Source organism: Stegostoma tigrinum, chromosome 4, assembly GCF_030684315.1.
Source record: "Stegostoma tigrinum isolate sSteTig4 chromosome 4, sSteTig4.hap1, whole genome shotgun sequence".
NCBI classification, from domain to species: Eukaryota; Metazoa; Chordata; class Chondrichthyes; order Orectolobiformes; family Stegostomatidae; genus Stegostoma; species Stegostoma tigrinum.
In genome coordinates this window covers 26,520,846-26,534,632 of record NC_081357.1, presented here as the reverse complement: position 1 = coordinate 26,534,632, position 13,787 = coordinate 26,520,846, and the positions used below count along the sequence as shown (strand labels likewise).

At 47.4% G+C, this 13,787-nt stretch overlaps 1 protein-coding gene across 3 annotated transcripts in view; it reads left to right on the top strand.

Moving 5' to 3' along the window:
- Nucleotides 1-13,787, top strand: part of armc2 (armadillo repeat containing 2) — a 169,463-nt gene that overhangs the window by 113,801 nt on the left and 41,875 nt on the right. For all 3 annotated transcript variants that reach the window (XM_048530320.2, XM_048530322.1, XM_059645236.1), the window contains one exon: nt 12,709-12,854. In XM_048530320.2, the coding sequence (XP_048386277.1) occupies nt 12,709-12,854 (146 nt within the window). The remainder of the gene's footprint in view (nt 1-12,708; nt 12,855-13,787) is intronic.

Sequence of the window (13,787 nt, the reverse complement as noted above, 5' to 3'; positions counted from 1 at the left end):
AAAGAAGACTTGATCCTAGAGAAAGCTATTCAAATGTAGTGTGAAGCAAAGGTCTGGAAGCAACATAGATCAATCCTAAGAGGGGAAAATCAATCTTGCTACTGGAAATCAGCATAATTCAATAATTTCTTAAATGCAAAACCATAAAAGACACAATTGACAAACTAATACAATGAGTAGAACAGACATGGGAATCTAAAAGTCTTTGTTAGTACAGTGGGACAAAGCTTCACATCCAATGACCAGTTATTAAAAGTGAACACTTTGTCTCACATGGTAGGTAACTTTCAGAAAATGTGCTGAAGCAGGATACAGTTTCAGAAAAGCAAAAATTCAAGCTGCTGCCTACACAAAGAGGTTAATGAGATAGAACCATCTATGGTATATCCACAGCAGAAGAAAATGTAGGGGAAATAGGTAATCCGGTGGCAGCTTTTTGCCAATAAATATTTATGTCAATGGTGATCTCATGAATTTCGAGCTTGATATTTGAGCAATGTCACTCCGTTATCAGCTAGTGAGCCATGGTTGATCAAAGAAACTGGACACGATTTGTTTCAGCAGGAAATACAAGGGACTTTCCAACCTCAAATTGTCAGGAAACAAATCAAAGTCAACAGCATTGAACCCAGAGAACTAACAGTCTTCCAAACATAACAAGAACATATGGAAGTTCTGGTTGAATAGTTAAACCTCCAGACCATCTGAAACTGTGCAGTTAGAATTATAAAATGTATAATATAAATAATGATAAAAAGCTTGGGGTAAAAGTGTTGCATGATGGTATAAGGTTCTGAAAGATTTAATACTAGGAAGAGCCTTCAATATCACCCACTGTGATGATGTCATGTGGACTTGTTGGGCAAAACAGCTTAGGGTTTTGGGAGAATAAGATCTAACATATATATCCTCCTCACAGGCTCTGTAATAATGTCTACCATACCAATCTGTAACTTGTTGCTAAATTGCAATAAACTACTTTTTGTTGAATACAAAGTTTCTTCTAATTAGCCCAGTAATTGGTTTGACTCTACTACATTGGACTAATTAGATCCTATAGACCTCTATTTTTCATGATAATAGGTTAGGTTTGCCACCATGGTGAGGAGCAGCCTTGGTCAGCACGACCAGCAATATGCTCAGTTGCGATTTAATTTGCACATATAATGCAATCTGCTCAGATTAATGCAAAGGAGACAGGGAAGCAGAAGGCATGAGTAATAATTTTGGGGAGAGACAGAGAGAGAGAGCGAGAGAGAAGGCTGAGATTAGTACATTTCGATGGAAGATGAAAGGAAGTAAGAAAGGAACAAAGAAAAGTGTCAGCTTCAACTGAAGAGGCGAGAGAAGTAACAACATAACCAAGAGGTGAACTTCACAACCCTGAGTACATTTTTTTCTGCTCTATATCTGAATAAGCATGAATTTGTTAATTAGTATTATGACTGACAACCATTACTCTTTGCATTTGCATTACTGGAATGTAGCATGTGTCACCATATGATTCTCCTTTCTTCAAACATGGATTGACTATGTGCTCCTGCCAGACTGAAATACAGGCTTTAAACCAGTAAGTGATTTTACCTACATAAGACAAATGATAGAGCTGTCAACATCAAATAACAATGAAATGTGCATCGTCTACACCCCATAATAAAGAGAATAACAAAAATATTTTACACTTGATCTCTAAGTGTGGATTATAACCAGAGGTTTACTTGTTTTAATTAACCTTGGTCTGATCTCATGTTCTTACTAGAATGACCCAAAACTTGTCAGCCATTGGTTATGAGACTGACTCTAGCTGTAAAGTCATTTGTTGCGGTGTTGTGAAGAATAGGTTGTACCATGTTGAGCAACTCAGTGTTAAGCAATGTTTCATTTGACTCATGAGCCCAATTGTAGAATGGCAGTTTCTGCTGCATTTGTAAGAGGAAGACAGTAGGCTGAGAAGGTACATGATTTGCTGGTCACTAGTTTCTCTGGCCAGCAGTGCTTTTCCTTTCGACGTACCTCTTTCAATGCTAGTCCAAACAGTCAGCCTCCGGAAGTTGTGGCCCCCATTATCAGTGTTAATGTCTACCAACTTCATATTTTAGTTGCAGGTATGAACACCTAGATGCAGGTGATAACATGACTAGTTCTCCATGCAAAGGTCTTTGGTTGTATTGCCATCATGTATCCAGTGAACTTGGTTGAGTCAATATACATGTCGGTGGCTTTGCAACGAGTGGATGCCAACAGAATTTGCACACTCGAGGACCTCTGTGTCGGTAACCTCTTCCAGCCAATAAATGCTGTGAATATGTTTGAGACAGTGAAGGTGGAAATTGTGTCGCCTTTTTTCTTACCTAGTAAATGTTGTCCATGTTTTAACATTGTAGCGGAGTGCACTGAGGAGCAGGTGTGGTACACTCAAATTTGATGTTCACAGTCAGATTGTTGTTGATCCACATAACATAGCTTTTGTGATGCACGTTTTTGATTTTAACATTAAGTGGCTGCTTGCATGCAGTTCTGGAGCTTAGGCATCCACAACTTCCAGTATCACAATGTCAATGCTGCTAATGGTAACAGGGCACAACATTTGTCTTCCTGGACGCCAGTGGTCAAACCAATTTCTGTACTGGTGTGAAATAATGTATACATTTGTCTATCAAGTTCCACCTCATAAGTGTTGATAAGTGCAAGGTCGTCCATTTTGGTAAGAATAACAGCAAAATGGACTATATTTGAAATGGTAAAAAATTGCAGTGCGCTGCTGTACAGAGGGACTTAGGTGTCCTTGTGCATTAATTGCTAAAAGTAGTATTGCAGGTGCAGTAGGTAATTAAAAGGGCCAATGGAATTTTGTCTGTCATTGCTAGAGGGATGGAGATTAAAAACAGGGAGGCTATGCTGCAACTGAATAGGGTCCTGGTAAGGCCACACCTGGAGTACTGTGTGCAGTTTTGGTCTCCTTACTTGAGGAAGGATATACTAGCACTGGAGGGGGTGCAGAGGAAATTTACTTGGTTGATTCCAGAGTTGAGAGAGTTGGATTATGAGGAGAGACCGAGTAGGCTGGGATTATACTCATTGGAATTCAGAAGAATGAGGGGAGATCTTATAGAAACATATAAGATTATGAAGGGAATAGATAAGGTGGATAAGGTGGAGGCAGGGAGGTTGTATCCACTAGCAGGTGAAACTAGGACTAGGGGGCATAGCCTCAAAATAAGGAGAAGCAGAGGTCAGGAGGAACCTCTTCACCCAAAGGTTTATGAATCTGTGAAATTCCCTGCCCAGTGAAGCAGTTGAAACTACCTCGCTGAATGTTTTTAAGGCAGAACTAGATAAATTTTTGAACAGTAAAGGAATTAAGGGTTATGGTGTGCAGGTGGGTATGTCGAGCCAAATCTCAAAAAGATCAGCCATGATCTTATTGAATGGAGAGGCAGATAGCCTACTTCTGCTCCTCATTCTTATGTTCTTATAACATTAAAGGATATGAACCTAGTGGGGAGTTAAACTAGTGTAGGTAGTAATACTTTTGGAGATATGGACTTGATGGGCTGAAGGGCCTCTTTTAAACTATATGATGCTATGATCCTATGATCACAGTTGTCTTCCAGACATAATCAACCAGCTGCAAGTCATCTCTCAATAATATGCTCATGATCCTGACAATTGACTCCTGACTTTCCAATTGAAGGTTTTGCATCTTTCTATCTTTTCATGTCTTTTTGGGTTTTGTTTTGTTTGACTAATAAGGTGAATTCTATCCATACGTAGAGTAGAGGAGCTCTGAGCTACAGACACTCATTGAAGCAGATGGACCATTGTGGTTCACCACTTCATTAGTTGGGAGCTACTAAGGTTGGCAGTGCCTACTGGTGAGACAGACCGGAGATACTCAGAATACTTACTTTCTACGTCAGCTAAGTTTTGGGTATCTCTGCAACTACTGACTCCTGTGTTGTGTAAAAGGTTTTCAGCAAAACTAGTGTTCTCCTCAGGTGCAAACATGGATAAAATTCATGGTGACCTTGAGGTTCCCAAACATTGGGTTTCCTTCTCAATCTTACTGGATAGATCCAAAGGACTTCAAAACAGTTGTTTGTAGGAATTGCTGGAAATGTTATATACTTAGACATTAGTCCACTTATGGTGTCCATTCTAGAATCATTTCACTTTTCATCTCCAGTACAGGATTTTTGTTATGACTTAATTTCACACTCTTCAACTTAACTGAGGTAAGAACAAAACATTGGAACAGTTTGCCCATAGCTTGGAATTTGGTTCATGAATTCCAGGGAATGTCCACATGGCTATAACCCTTGTCATTGCATATCTGTGGCTAATCCTTCTTTCAGTTCCATTGGAGCTTACCCCGGGTTGATGAGGGACCCAGTTTCTGTGCATTGCTAAAGAGGGATATATATACGTTTAGCTGCCTTTTTAACACTGCTACTGTCAGAGGTGTAGGTTGAAAATGAGAATCAAACTAGGATGCTGAAATGGATAACATGCACACACTTGGAACTGTAAAAGAGGATTCAATTTAAATATAGATTGTATTTTGATGAGGCTCTGCAAAATCAAATAAATACTTGCTGGCTACAACTTGTATTTACACAAGATCAGTTGCCTCATAACTTGATGTGAGTTATCAAACTTGAATTTCATCTTGCTGCACTGAGCAGCCTTGGTCAGAATCTTATAGGTCCCTGAATGGCATTGCTATGCTGTGAAATCTGGGAGAATCGCTTGAGAACCTTGATGTTAAGAGCAAGGTGGTTGCATTTTCCGATTGAGCTTCTGATGTCAAAATGAGTTATTCACTAAGAAGCAGTAAGAAGTCTATTAACAGAGTTTATTGCTTGGTATCACCTCTATTCACCGCAAAATTTGCCTCGTTAACACGTGTCCTCCTGTTGTACCCTGTGATGCTTAGAAACTAGTTGTTGAGAGTTCCAGATATGAAAATCAGAGTGGCTACTGGCAATTCTAGATTGCTGCTAGCTTCTCAAGTTTACTACCTCGATACCTAGCATCAACGTTTCAGGGCACAATCCAGGACCATAAGGCCACAAGAAGTAGAAACAGGAGTAAGTTGTTTGGACCCTTGAGCCTACTCTACCATTCAATAGGATTATGGCTAATTCTACATTCCTCATGTCCATTCTCCTGCGTTTTCCCCATAGCCCTTCATTCTCCTACTGATCAAGATTCTACCTGTTTATCTATGTTGCCAAAGAATAAATTCAAAATTATGTGGCGTTATTTTTGTCATTCTACCAAAGGTGAGACTCTGTTTTGAAAGATCAGTTGGAAATAAAATGTAAGCAGTTTCTGGATGTGTTTGCTTGCTGAGCTGGAAGGTTAGTTTTCAGACATTTCGTCACCATTCTAGGTAACATCATCGGTGAGCCTCCGACGAAGCGCTGGTGTTATGTCCCGCTTTCTATTTATCTGTTTAGGTTTCCTTGGGTTGGTGATGTCATTTCCTGTGTTGGTGATGTCATTTCCTGTTCTTTTTCTCAGGGGGTGGTAGATTGATTTGGAGTCAATGTGTTTGTTGATGGAGTTCCGGTTGGAATGCCATGCTTCTAGGAATTCTCGTGCGTGTCTCTGTTTCGCTTGTCCTAGGATGGATGTGTTGACCCAGTCAAAGTGGTGTCCTTCCTCATCTGTATGTAAGGATACGAGTGATAGTGGGTCATGTCGTTTTGTGGCTAGTTGATGTTCATGTATCCTGGTGGCTAGCTTTCTGCCTGTTTGTCCAATGTAGTGTTTGTCACAGCTCTTGCAAGGTATTTTGTAGATGACATTCGTTTTGCTTGTTGTCTGGATAGGGTCTTTTAAGTTCATTAGCTGCTGTTTTAGTGTGTTGGTGGGTTTGTGGGCTACCCTGATGCCAAGTGGTCCGAGTAGTCTGGCAGTCATTTCGGAAATGTCTTTGATGTAGGGGAAAGTGGTTATGGTTTCTGGGCCCGTTTTGTCTGTTTGTTTGGGTTTGTTGCTGAGAAATCGGCGGACTGTGTTCATTGGGTACCCGTTCTTTTTGAATATGCTGTATAGGTGATTTTCTGCTGCTCTTCGTAGTTCCTCTGTGCTGCAGTGTGTGGTGGCTCATTGGAATAATGTTCTAATGCAGCTTCGTTTGACTGTTCGAACAGTCAATGGGGAATTCAAACCAGCGTCTACAGGAAAACAACACATACGGACCAAATACTGAACTACAGGAGCAACCATCCCAACACCCACAAACGAAGCTGCATTAGAACATTATTCCAACGAGCCACTACACACTGCAGTATAGAGGAACTACGAAGAGTAGAAGAAAATCACCTATACAGCATATTCAAAAAGAATGGGTACCCAATGAACACAGTCCGCCGATTTCTCAGCAACAAACCCAAACAAACAGACAAAACGGGCCCAGAAACCATAACCACTCTCCCCTACATCAAAGACATTTCCAAAATAACTGCCAGACTACTCAGACCTCTTGGCATCAGGGTAGCCCACAAACCCACCAACACACTAAAACAGCAGCTAATGAACTTAAAAGACCCTATACAGACAACAAATAAAACAAACGTCATCTACAAAATACCTTGCAAGAACTGCGACAAACACTACATTGGACAAACAGGCAGGAAGCTAGCCACCAGGATACATGAACATCAACTAGCCACAAAACAACATGACCCACTATCACTTGTATCCTTACATACAGATGAGGAAGGACACCACTTTGATTGGGACAACACATCCATCCTAGGACAAGCCAAACAGAGACACGCACGAGAATTCCTAGAAGCATGGCATTCCAACCGGAACTCCATCAACAAACACATTGACTCCAAATCAATCTACCACCCCCTGAGAAAAAGAACAGGAAATGACATCACCAAACACAGGAAATGACATCACCAACCAAAGGAAACCTAAACAGATAAATAGAAAGCGGGGCATAACACCAGCACTTCATTGGAGGCTCACTGATGATGTTACCTAGAATGGTGACAAAACATCTGGGAACAAACCGGCAAGCTCAGTGAACCAGCTTACATCTCGAACAAAATAAAGACCCGCTCTCTTGTGGACCGAGAGGAGGACAGTGCTGTGTTGGAGGTGAAAGGAGGATGTCGGGTTGGCTGTGCACCCTTGCGACCAGTGGATCTTAACACTGGCTTCGGCCTAACGCTGGTTCAGGGGAGCAGCCAACCTGCAACGATGGCTGCGGCAAGTGCTCGTGCCCCAGGTCAGGGGGTCCGGAACACCATCCGTGTTTCTGTGAAGAAGGTGGATGAAGGTGCACCTGTGGACCGCACCTTCTTCGTGAAGAGGGTCCTGTTGGACTGTTGTGGGTTCGCTGCTGCGGACATTTACTGCCTGCAGGATTTCCCCGGAGGAGGTTTTTACGACGTGACCTTCAGGACTGCCAAGCTTTGTGAGCACTTCCTGGAGGTTTTCAAGGAGAAAGGAGGTGAGGGCCCCCTCTCTGTATTGACCGCTGTCCCGCTGTTTGTGATGCCGGCACAGAGGAGCCGTATGGTGACTGTACACATGTACAACCCGCATGTGTCAGCAGTTGATGTCCTGACCTTCCTCGGAAGGTATGTGAAGGTGGAAGGGGACCTAACTGACATCATGGACCCCTTTGGCATCTGGACGAGTAAGAGGCAGGTCAAGGTGACGCTGAGGATGGGCACGGACGGGAATGTCGTACACCCACCGTCCAGCTTCGCGATCGGCAGGAGCAGGGGCTACCTGACCTATGCAGGGCAACCTAAAGTCTGCCATGCCTGTGGTAGGTCAGGTCACGTGGCAGCCGACTGCAAAGCCACCATCTGCAGGAACTGCAGGGAGGAGGGACACCTTGCAAAGGATTGCCCCCAAGAGAAAAGCTGCAACCTTTGTGGGGAAGCGGGCCACCTCTATAGGGCATGCCCGCGGCGGGGGACCACCTACGCCCAGGTCGCCGGCAGGGGCAATGCGGGGCCAGCCCCGCCGGAGGAGAGGAAGGCACCAGGTCCCAGCAAGGACCCCACTAATGTGCAGGAGGGCCAGGCCGTGCAGGAGGGCCCAGCCCCGCAGGATGGGCCCGAGGCCAGCAAAGCGCTCCTGCAGGCTCCGATCCCCCCCCGACAACCCGGAGTCGATGGAGGCGGCGACAGGCGACCTAGGGGAGTGGACGACGGTCCGGAAAGCAAGGAGGAAGGTGCGTCGACGGGCCCAGGAACTGCAACCATCAGGCGGGAAGAGGCAGCTACAGGGGGGCTATAAGAGCTCCTCTGACGAGGGGGATTCGGAGAGGGCCCACCCGAAGCAGAAGTTAAAGATCTCGAGGGGGAAGAAAAGCAGCACTCCGCTTCCAGGTGACGGGAGGCGTCCTGAGGCTCCCTCCGACACCCAGTCAAGTGCTGCTGGAGCACTGGAGGGCCCCCCGGGACTTCCAGGCGGGAAGGGGGAAACAGCGCGTCCCCAGCCTGACCCGGAGCCAGACCCTCCTGCCTCGGCACCCCTGACAGGGGGATGCCACCCGGAAGGCAGCACGGACAGTTTCCTGAGCCCGGAGAGCGTCCAGCAGTTAGCCCGGGCAATGGGCATGAAGGGACAGACGGAGGGGCTGGACCTTGGACTTGGGGAGGGTACTGCGGTCACTGCCCACAATGGGGGTATGAGTTGCGAGCATTAATGTGCGCAGCGTCAAGTCAACCGCGAGATGTGTGTCCACGTTGGCCTACCTGACCACCATCAAGGCGGACCTCCTGTTTCTGCAGGAGTGCGGGATACCGCACCTCGGCAGGTACGGGAAATGTTCCGGCGCCTGGACCTGTGGGCCTTCGATCTGGTCGGGGGGGTAACGACTGTCGCTCCTCGGGCCTGGCTGTTCTGCTGCGGGGGCGCGACTTCACCATCTCTCAAATTCAGGAGGTGGTGGGGGGGCGCCTCCTAGTGGCTGACATCACCTACAGGAATGCTCCCCTGAGGCTGATCAACGTGTACACCCCAGCGGTACGGAGTGAGCGGTTGGCCATCCTGCAGCGGCTTCCACCCCTGCTGGCTACGTCCAGGCCGGTCAGCCTAGGCGGAGACTTCAACTGCATCATTGATGCAGATGGAAAATCTGGCGTGGGGACAGCGGGTGGGGGGAGTCAACTGGACGTCACGTCCAGATTCCTGATGGGCACGGTGAAGGATGCCAAGCTGCTTGACGTCTTCAGCACCCCTGCAGACGGAGTGCAGCAGAGGTACACCTGGTCGCGGCCAGACGGGTCTATCCGCTCAAGGATAGACTTCCTGTTTGTGTCACGGACGTTCTTGGTCAGGTCCACCGGCGTCGAGCCGGTGTTCTTCTCTGACCACTGCCTCCTGCTGGCTGACTGTCACTTACAGGACGACCAGCTGGCCGGCAAGGGGACGTGGAAGCTCAACACTACTCTGTTGACCCCAGAGAACGTCGAGGAGCTTAAGAGGGAGTACGCCGGTTGGAGAACCGTGAAATCCCTCTTCGAGTCTCCAGGCGACTGGTGGGAGACGGTGAAGGAGAACATCAAGAGGTTCTTTGTCCTCAAGGGTGTTCAGAAGGCAAGAGAGAGGCGGGGAAAGCTGTCGCGACTCCAGAAAAGGGTGCAGAACCTGCTCCTTCTGCAGTTGATGGGGGCCGATGTCACGGAGGACCTCCGCGAGGTGAGGGGCCAGCAAGCCTCGTTCTTCGCCGCGGAGGCCTCCAGGATAATCTTCCGGTCCAGGGTCCGCTCCGTGGAGCAGGACGAGACGTGCTCGCGTTTCTTCTTTCAGAAGGTGCACAAAGAGAGCTCTGTGCTTAGCCGGCTGAAGGAGGGCGACGGCTCAGTGACGTCGTCTCGGCCCGACATTTTGAGGATCAGCAGATCCTTCTATGCCGGACTGTACGACACGAAGCCCACGGACAGCACGGCCTCCGAGTCGTTCCTGTCGTCTGTCACGGAGGTCTTAGACGACGGCACGAGGGAGTGGCTGGACCGGCCGATATCCCTGGACGAGCTGGCCAGAACCCTCAAGTCCTTGCAGAGGAATAGGACTCCCGGAAGCGACGGCTTACCGGTCGAGCTGTATTCCGCTCTGTGGGGCCTTGTCGGCCAGGACCTGCTGGAGGTTTACGATAGTGCGCTTCGGGCAGGGGAAATGTGCAAGTCCATGAGGAAGGGCATCATCACCCTCATTTACAAGAGGAAGGGGGAGAGGGAAGAAATTAAGAATTGGCGTCCCATTTCACTTTTGAACATGGACTACAAAATCCTGGCCAAGGTCATTGTCAACCGGGTCAGGTCTGTCCTGGAGTCAGTGATTCACCCTGACCAAACCTGTGCTGTGCCGGGCAGGAAGATCGCTGAGAGCCTCGCGCTCATCAGGGATACGATCGCCTACGTACAGGACAGGCGGGTGGACACCTGCCTCGTCAGCCTGGACCAGGAGAAGGCCTTCGACAGGGTCTCTCATGCTTACATGAGGGACGTCCTCTCCAAATTGGGGTTCGGGGAGGGCATCCGCAATTGGATCTGGCTGCTCTACGCCAACATCGTTAGCGCAGTCTCGATCAACGGATGGGAATCAGACAGTTTTCCTGTTAGATCTGGAGTCAGGCAGGGCTGCCCGCTCTCTCCTGCCTTGTTCGTGTGCTGTGTGGAGCCCTTCGCCGCCTCCATCAGGAAGGACGTGAGCCTGAAGGGCGTGACTATCCCAGGCAGCGGAGGCCTTCAGGTCAAGACCTCCCTGTACATGGACGATGTCGCCGTCTTCTGCACCGATCGTCGGTCGGTGAGTAGACTATTGGACATCTGTGGCCAGTTTGAACTGGCCTCGGGTGCCAAAGTCAATAGGGGTAAGAGCGAGGTCATGTTCTTCGGGAACTGGGACGACCGCTCCTTCATCCCCTTCACCGTCAGGACAGACTATCTGAAGGTGCTGGGTGTTTGGTTTGGTGGAGCTGGGGCATGCACTAAGACTTGGGAGGAGCGTATCGCCAAATTGAAGCAGAAGCTGGGCAGGTGGACGCTCCGGTCCCTCTCCATCGCGGGTAAGAACCTGGTTGTCAGGTGCGAGGGGCTTTCGGTACTGTTGTATGTGGCGCAGGCCTGGCCTATTCCCTGGACCTACGCCGCTGCGGTCACCCGGGCCATCTTCCACTTCATTTGGGGGTCGAGGATGGACCGGGTCCGCAGAGACACCATGTACAAAGACCTGGGAAATGGGGGAAAGGGCGTACCGAACGCCACCCTCGCCCTGACGGCTACCTTTGTGTGCGGCTGCATCAAGCTATGCGTAGATCCTCAGTATGCAAACACCAAGTGTCAATACTTACTGAGGTTCTACCTGTCCCTGGTGTTGCAAAGGATGGGCCTGGCCTCGTTGCCGCGGAACGCTCCGAGTAGTTGGACCGTTCCGTACCACCTGTCCTTCGTGGCGAAATTTTTGAAAGGAAACACCTTTGACCACAAGGCCGTCAGGCAGTGGTCAGCACGTAGTATCCTCGGGACCCTTCGGGAAAAGGAGAGGGTGGATCCCGTCGTGTGGTTTCCCACGCAGACTGCCAAAGTTGTTTGGCAGAATGCCTCATCGCCAGAACTTTCAAACAAGCACAAGGACATTGCTTGGCTGGCGGTGAGAGGGGCTCTGCCAGTGAGATCCTTTATGCATGCCCGGAATCTCTGCACCACCGCACGCTGCCCTCGAGGTGGCTGTGGGGGGGGACGAGACTGTCGATCACCTCCTTCTGGAGTGTGCCTATGCGCAGGAGGTCTGGAGGGGGATGCAGTGGTATTTGTCGAGGTTCGTCCCGAGCAGCTCCGTGACGCGGGACTCCGTGCTCTACGGGCTGTTTCCGGGGACGCACACCGAGACCAACATCAACAGCGCCTGGAGGACCATCAATGCGGTGAAAGACGCTCTTTGGTCTGCCCGCAACTTGCTGGCCTGCCAGCTGAAAGAACTGACCCCGACCGAGTGTTGCAGACTGGCACACTCCAAGGTCCAGGACTACGTGCTGAGGGACGCACTAAAGCCTGGGGCAGCCGCCGCCAAGGCGCGGTGGGGAAAGACCACGGTATGAAACCCCTCGTCCAGAATAGAAAAAAGGGCCCTATCTGGTAACTGGGCCCAGCTGGCGCCTTCCCCAACTGGTCAGGGGGCCAACTGGGACTGTGCGGGGTGACGACTGCCGGGGCGGTTTCTTTGCTTTGTTTTTTTTTCTCTCCTTTGTCTTTTCCTTTAGTTGGTGTACGTACCCCCGGGTAACCCGGAGTGGCTTGCATGACTGGGTAAGTGTATAAATGTTTTATTTTTTGTACATTCTATGAATAAAGTATATTTTTTCAAATAAAAAAAAGGTGACGAAACGTCTGAAAACTAACCTTCCAGCTCAGCGAGCAAACTCACATCCAGAAACTCAACCTGAGCTACAAATCTTCTCAAAACTTGCTAATGTAAACAGTTGTTATAACACTGTATTTATCAAAATGTAATAACATTGTTAAGAAAATGTAAGAAACAATTGCATGCTTATAGCAAATTTAATGTTATTTGGCATAGTTTTGCTTATAAAAGTCAAGCAAAATGATTAATAAAAATCTGTTGCAAGCTACAATGTAACTTTTTAGAACACAATTCTTCGCATTTCTGAACTTTTGTGAAAAGTCAAAAATTATGAATGATTTTTATTCTTTTCATTGAAAGGTCACTGCTACTCTCAGAAACTTGGCAGATTTGCCTCATTCCCGATCTAGGTTCCTAAGCAGTGGAGCACTATCGGAACTTTGTGTGGTACTGGAACAGCACCTAAATGATGAAGATGTCTGTACAAACGTAGCCAGAATATTCAGGTAAGAAAGTAAAAATGTTCAGTGAGCACCTGTTAGAACCTCTAAATAATCTGTTTCACAAATTATCTGAGACCTAATTTCATTTTCTTTCAACTGCATAGGACAGTGGCCATGCTGATATCTTCCAGTGAATTGGAATTAAGGTGTCTAGATTAGAAACTGTGCAGTTTCTTTTTTGAAGTTCCAAAGAACTCAAAAATATATCAGGCACATTTAAAAGACCAAAACATTCCATTTAATTCATATTCAAGTCAATTTCCAATGTTTTCATAGAAAAGCAATAAAGTATAGATACTGGAAAACCAGAATAAACTCAGAAAGTGTTATAAACATTTGACAAATCTGACAGTATTTGTGGAGAGTAAAACAGAGCTAATAGGCTAGAAATTTGTTTTGAGTGTGCTACACAGACCTACCGCTGCATCCACTACACAGTGTAGCAGAAGTGTGTACATAGGTGTGCCCCTCACATACACTGAATGTCTTTGAATTAGTTCTACCCTGAATTCAAGCAGCCAAATGTGATGCGACAGTCCTCAAATTTGGAACACACAGGCTTTGTGTACATGTGTCCACCACTGCTCAAAAGTCTGACCTGAGATTACAAGGTGGGCCCTTGACTAACTTTGCCCAAAGGACCATGCACCAAAATATAAGGTAAAGTCATTTTTGTCAACTATTTCTATTGCAAAGTGGAATATTCCGGCATATAATGCTCGGTTTTTTTCTGTTGATTTCCTCAATTTGCTGCATCCTCTTAGGGAAGACAGAGAGATGCTCTCTGCCAAATTATAATAATTCCAGCATTCTCCTTGATCATGACAGGATCTTGCTTTCCAGGCCAATGCATCCATCATCTCAGTGTGCATGCCTATCAGTGCTTTCCTCTGCATTGCCCACTGAGGTTCTCATGAAATCCCTCTGCAGCAGATC